Source organism: Triticum urartu, unplaced genomic scaffold (assembly GCF_003073215.2).
Source record: "Triticum urartu cultivar G1812 unplaced genomic scaffold, Tu2.1 TuUngrouped_contig_794, whole genome shotgun sequence".
NCBI lineage: Eukaryota > Viridiplantae > Streptophyta > Magnoliopsida > Poales > Poaceae > Triticum > Triticum urartu.
The window spans coordinates 31,644-37,825 of NW_024118834.1; the positions used below are offsets into that span (position 1 = coordinate 31,644).

General features: G+C 40.3%; 2 protein-coding genes across 3 annotated transcripts; both read right to left on the minus strand.

Moving 5' to 3' along the window:
• Positions 1 to 2,257: 2,257 nt before the first annotated feature.
• Positions 2,258 to 3,567, minus strand: LOC125531715. 2 transcript variants are annotated; one of them, XM_048696019.1, is made up of 4 exons: positions 3,389 to 3,567; positions 3,087 to 3,276; positions 2,561 to 2,591; positions 2,258 to 2,457 (listed from the first exon to the last, which is right to left on the minus strand). In XM_048696019.1, the coding sequence occupies exons 2-4, from the start codon at positions 3,240 to 3,242 to the stop codon at positions 2,336 to 2,338; spliced, it is 309 nt and encodes a 102-aa protein (XP_048551976.1). In that variant the 5' UTR covers positions 3,243 to 3,276; positions 3,389 to 3,567; the 3' UTR covers positions 2,258 to 2,335. The 2 variants fall into 2 exon arrangements, with proteins under 2 accessions (XP_048551976.1, XP_048551975.1); XM_048696018.1 differs by having other exon boundaries at positions 3,386 to 3,567.
• Positions 3,568 to 3,858: 291 nt separating this feature from the next.
• LOC125531714 lies at positions 3,859 to 6,176 on the minus strand. Its single transcript, XM_048696017.1, has 3 exons — positions 6,057 to 6,176; positions 5,124 to 5,563; positions 3,859 to 4,098 (listed from the first exon to the last, which is right to left on the minus strand). The coding sequence occupies exons 1-3, from the start codon at positions 6,172 to 6,174 to the stop codon at positions 3,874 to 3,876; spliced, it is 783 nt and encodes a 260-aa protein (XP_048551974.1). The 5' UTR covers positions 6,175 to 6,176; the 3' UTR covers positions 3,859 to 3,873.
• Positions 6,177 to 6,182: the final 6 nt, after the last annotated feature.

The window sequence follows — 6,182 nt, forward strand, 5'->3', positions numbered from 1 at the left end:
CTAGTTTCTTGTTCTATGAGAGTTGCCATGGCCATTTAACATTACACGGACGTTTATATTCAAAAGTTTTGATACATGTGTTTATAGTGGGTGGCGAGATATAAGCGACTAACGGACAGTAAGCAAATTTGTCGTCCAGTAACCAGATTCTTGGGCGCCACGCGCACGCGCGGCCATATACGTGCTCCCTCCGTTTTAAAATAAATGACTACTTTTTTTTTAGATGTAGATGACTTTATTTTATACTAAATTAGTACAAAATAGAGTTATCTATTTTGAAACGGAAGGAGTATCTGACAAGGGCCGGACTTTGGAGGCAAGCGGGACTACTAGAATAAAACGTGGAAGCCTTGTTTGGGGCGCTAGCTAGGTGGGCGATGGCGTGAGAGTAGTTTAGTTGCTTTGTACCAGTGGAGTTGGATCTCGTGTAACTTCTAACATGTACTCACCAACGTGAAGGGAAGGGGTTCTATACCCATCTTCTTCTTTAATATATAGTATGCATACTTGTGCCTATTCGAGAAAAAAGGAAAATGTACCTGCTGACCTCTTTACACTGCAACACGTGCTTGTGGCGATCCAGTAGACCATGTAGTATTGTGACGGTGAACCCACGGAGTCAATCCATGTTTTATTATTAGGGAAAGATGGGATAGAGGGAGTACATGTTGGACATGCAGCCTAAGTAGATCTCTTGCAGCTACAAAACAGGCAATCAACTACTGACAGAGAGTCCATCTGCTTGAGCGACCGCATCAGTTCAATGTTCTTTCGTCTCACACTTGCAGTGAAACAGTTGATCAAATTATCCCGATTTACCCGGAGAACCCAAGCTTCAAAAATACTCCCTCGGTCTTGAGATGTAAGACGTTTTTTGATATTATGATAGTATCAAAAAACGTCTTACATTTCAGGACGGAGGGAGTACAAAATAAAAGCTGAAAGAGTTCACTGGTCATAAACTCATAAGCTTAACCAGCTATGTGCATTGCTGGATACAGAGGTCGGAGGGTACATCCTCTTGTTGAATAAAGGAAAAAAATGTCAAGATACGTAGTAATGAATGAAGAAAGATACCAGAACAAAATTTGAAAAATTCAAGAAGAGGAATATGCTGTGGCAGTTTGATCAACAAGATAGACTGATCGATCAGGCTTGCGACCATAATCCAACTACTAACTCTCATTGAGTGCCCCTCTCGGCTGCCATAATAACTTGTCAACCTGTCAGAAGGTCACCGCAGGCTCAGGTTCAGACCAACCAAGGACTCTCCAAGAGGTGTAGAGTGCTGGGTGGTTCGGAACTTTGCAAAAAGTTTGTCCACGTAATATTTTCACGAAAAGAGCCGTATCAACTCTGAACATCGACCTGCTTCAGTTTGTCGTCTGTGCAATAGTAGGACAGACCTTGTCACATTTCTAATCAGTAACAAAAAAAAATTGTCGCACGGTTTTCTAATCTCATTTGTTTCCTTGTAACCAACACAAAAGTATCCAAGATTACGCAAATACATCGACAGGATATTATATTTACATAAGCATCTACAACTACAAGCAAGTATCCAGTAATACCGTATATCAGAGTGGTTCAACTACAAGCATCTACTTGGACAAGGAAGGGATTAAGGGACTTGAACTATAGGAAGATGAGTGGCCATTTTTTAAATAATAATTGAGAACAATGATGGATTTATGCAAATATCACCTGTCCAATAAGATAAAATTAGGAAAATATGTTGGGACACAAACTAAAAAAACTTAGTGCAAACATATGACTTAAAAGAGGTTCGGGATTTGCCATGAAAGTATAGATCATACCTGAATCCACTTCTCATTAATTACCTCACTAAATTGTAACAAAACATGCAAACATGTAGGAAATTAGAGACTCTGAGCAACCAAGGCCAGGAGGTATAAAATACTGTGGTAAAATCCAAAACATGGATGAATGTGCCGGGAAACTACGTCACAGGTGCACAGGAAACTATTTAACAGTTCGTCCACTTGCGTTTCAGAAGAGCAATGTGCTGACAGTCAATGAACACTAGTAGCAGAACCATATTAATTCTGAACATTGATCGATGCTACAATCCACGATGATAGTACCAACTTGATGTAATTAAGCAACGCTACAGTGTTAAACTCAGCATACTACTTCATATAATTCCAGCCATATACAAAACGACCACCACATACACTCCTGTAACTGGATCGATACAACCTGTGCATGGCCCTTACCAAGAACCATGACATACTTACTCTTCACTGGTCACCCTTACCAAGAACCTGACATATTACACCTGCAACAGTCAACTGAACATCTTTGCGGTGCCGTGTTATGATGTAGCCAACTCGACGTGGACTGGCGCCAAATTTCTCGAACCAGTCAAGCTCCGGTTGCTGCTAGGCTTCTTCAGTGGCAGAGCCACATCCTTGTCCTTGACATCCTGCAGCTGTTCTAAGATATGGGAGCTTGCAATATGAATGTATAACAATTATGCAGTGCCTAGATCATTAAATGTTGTTTCACTACAGTACAGGCAACAACTTGTGATGCTAACCTGTCTTAAGATATTGAAATGCCTGCAGAATCTACATGATCCAAAAGAAATCAGTTCATGTTACATCAGAACCTAGTACAAGAAATAGTCTAGCAAATTATCAGATTAGTGGGAGAGGACGAAAGCTACAAAATTAAACTAATCAGGCTTGCGGACATATTCCAAAATTAAAACTAATCAGGCTTGTAAACTTGTTGGAGATATGCAAAATGCTGGGCGGTTCTGGAAGTTTCAGGACATGGGAAACTGAAAAGAAAAAAAAACTGGGGCCGCACACAAGAAATCTCTGAGAACTTTGTTTAAATAAAGGTTTAGTTTCCCTCAACAAAAAAGTTAATTTTGTTCAGGAAAGGGGCCATATCAACTCTGAACATCGATCTGCTTCAGTTTGTGGTTTGTGCAAAAACACAGCACAGTGAACAGAATCTACATCTAGAAGAAGAATTAGAGCCATGCTCTAAACATAACCACTACACATCATAATTTATGCCAGGTTACACACACACACACACACACAAAAACTCACCCTTAACACTGCTGCAACTGTATCCAGAGAACATGTGCAAAAAATACTGCACAAGCACAGAAGATTCAGACTTGTGCAGACTGCAATGCTGTGTCTCCAGCGCATATGTGTAAGGCTCTCTGTTGATATATATGTCCTTTCTTCTCGCCTGCTCATGTTGTTCCTTGTAATGCTTGGTACATTTATGTCTCTGAAATTCAAAGTTGCCGAGAATGAAAAAAAAACAGTTTTGCAGTAAATTGCGGAGAAACAAATCCTTGAAAGGGAAAGAAGATAAACATGTAAGAATGCAAATACACCACCGTTGTAAATGTCGTGCTGCAGTCCTTGAAGTGGCATTTTGTTAACTGGGCTCTAGTTCACTCACTGAATTCACTAGACAGGGTTCAGGAAATACGCTGGATTCAGGTTACAAGCTTATACAAGCACAATTGTGCGGAATAGAAGAATCAAGAATTGGGGGGCTTAATTAGGGTTGAGTGCCTAGATAAACTATGATCCGTGATTGATCTTCGATGACTTTCCTCCTGGCACTGTGAGCTTCTTAAACCGTCCTTATCAAATGACCCAGTCGTCTCCACTTACTAGCTTGTTCGGTTTACGTGGTCAGTTGCTTGTGCGAAGGCCCACCACTTGTGTGGGCCTGGGCTCTTCATGGGCTTCTGGTCCGCCGGCAGGAGAGGTGCTGACACAATTAATCCTATTGGTGGAAAGCTACAAAATGGCAAGCGGTTGGTGTGTGTCTGATAAACTTCTGAAAGAGAAAGGCATGGGTACAGGAGGTAAACTATGTGGTATGGGATGGCTGCTTTGTGTTGACCTCGACGTGAGCACTAGATCCCTCATGAATCTTCCTTTCATTCTTTGAAGAAAACTCCTCGCGACACCCAGCGAATCTCCGTGCGAAACGTTTCTTCGGCTCATGGACTTCCCTAAAAGGCTTGGCTAAATTGTTCTTACTGTCATAGCTCATGGTGCAACCATTTACATGGCTCTGGCACGCAAAGGGCCTCTGCAACATTTTAAAAGGATGTACATATATGTGAGCAATCGTAATCCCATATCCAAAGTAAAGTTCACTTTGAAATAATACAAGTGAAGTTACACGCTACCATTTACATAAGATTATTATTCTTGAAAAACTTTAAATAATAGATGTACATAAGATTGTAGACTTTAAAGCTGACCAAGCTCTTCTTTAACAAGTGTACTTTTTGTTATGACAATCATGGCACTATTTGAACAATATGGATAGTTTGTTTCACAATTGATATTTTTCTAAACAAATATGATGGAGAACAGAACTGTAAAGAGATACAAATGACACCAATGTGGAGGCTGTAGCCCATGGATTTCGAGTCGCTCGACTAGTCTATGAGTCGCAAAAATATGGTCGACTAAGCTTAGTGTCGACTGGCGACTCTAAGTCACGACTAGTCACAACGCAGGCTCGACTTCTTCCGAGTCGCTCCCCCAGAGCGACTCGCATGAGTCGCGACTCGAAAACCATGCTGTAGCCTCTAGAAATCGGCATGTGACCACGGGGTTGAAGAAAGCAGGGAGAGGACAGAGCATAATACAAAAATACAAATGAGAACAAGAAAAGTAAATACGAAATACCAAAACAAGTAAAAAGAAGGCTGTTTGATTGATCCCATAAAAATCAGATGAATATTATGTGAAATTTATAGAAGAACAAAAATGCTAGTGTTTCATTGGCCACATATATCAGTGGCTATATATGTTCAATTGTATTGATTAACAGAATTTCAGTTGTTACGAAATTTTATGTTAAATATTACGCTTTTCATATAATTTCCCAAAAACTATTAGAATTTTATTGGTTCTCCACTGGTTATAATCAAAGCAACCAAAAAATATTCAAAATGTAACCAGTGAGGATATTATAATTATGTTTTTGGCTCACTTATAATCACTTTTTTGGTAAAAAAAATAGAACTACATATATAAAAATGTATATCTAAGAGAATAATGATGTTGCACGTGCAGTTGTGTGTGCCAATGTGCTAGTAATACCTTCTGCATTGGAGATGAAATGGCGTTACTCCTAGCTTCTGAACTTTTATTGTGTAACAAGGCCAAGTGGCACTCTACAGTAACCTTCCCACCACAGATTGTATTCTTCTCCAAGGTGTTATTATCATCATAGAGCACTTCACTCATTTTGTTGGCGCAACTGACTTGTATGTTAGCCTTATCACTATTCTGTTGCTCCAACATTTCAGTATCTTCTCTAGTATTCTTTGTCAGGTTGTCGGTTTCAGATTTATCTTCTAGAATATCCCCGTCACAGCTTTCAGAAGGGAAAACACCAGCTGTTTGCAGAGTCAGTTCATCATGACACGGGTCCTTTTCCATTAGCTGAATCCTAGTATTACAACCATGCAGATCTTGACTTGATTTCTCACCAATGCCATGTTGCTCTGAATTTAGAGGAGTCTGGCTGCTGTGTAGTTCTGCAGTACGAAACGATGTTATATACCTGAATCTATTTCAGGAACGGCACAAATATAAGGAACATCTAATATATGTTCTCTTTCCCTCGCAAAATAAAATAAGGAACATCCACCCCATTTCTCCCCTTCCATCCTATCCTTTTATTCCCCAGCCTACACAGGAGACAAGGTTGGGCCCCGATGGTGATGAGACTGATAAATGGTTAGAGATCTACAGTACATGTCAAGCTCTGTTCTCACCAGCTGCTGTCGGAGAAGCTGTGGCTGTGTTCCAGGCATGTTGCTTGGCAAAAAGGCTACGTTTGTTTGGTTGAAGGATGATGGTAGTGGTTATGGTTTGCACGTTGCAGTGCTGTGTGGGGTGCTTGCTGTTTTCTTTTCTCTCTCTTTTTGCTTCTGGAACTAGAAAGACTATATGTATGATGTTCTACTAATTATATGAAAATGAAATTGGGGGAAAGAACACCTTAATTCGAAGGAGAAAACACAGTACCTGTTGATACGAGTGGGGCTTGTATGCCGTTGATGAGATGTGATCCATCTTTATCTTTAAAGTTTAGCATACTGTCCAGCAGCGTTCCAACACTCGATGTAGACCCCGTCATTTCCATCTCTGGAA

Coding starts and splice junctions, on each gene's coding strand:
- LOC125531714 (XM_048696017.1), bottom strand. CDS start 6,174: ATGGAAATGACGGGGTCTACATCGAGTGTTGGAACGCTGCTGGACAGT. Junction 5,564..6,056: donor AGCCCCACTCGTATCAACAG/GTACTGTGTTTT, acceptor TTCGTACTGCAG/AACTACACAGCAGCCAGACT. Junction 4,099..5,123: donor TTTCATCTCCAATGCAGAAG/GTATTACTAGCA, acceptor AAAATGTTGCAG/AGGCCCTTTGCGTGCCAGAG.
- LOC125531715 (XM_048696019.1), bottom strand. CDS start 3,242: ATGAGCAGGCGAGAAGAAAGGACATATATATCAACAGAGAGCCTTACA. Junction 2,592..3,086: donor CAGTTGCAGCAGTGTTAAGG/GTGAGTTTTTGT, acceptor TGGATCATGTAG/ATTCTGCAGGCATTTCAATA. Junction 2,458..2,560: donor ATTTCAATATCTTAAGACAG/GTTAGCATCACA, acceptor CCCATATCTTAG/AACAGCTGCAGGATGTCAAG.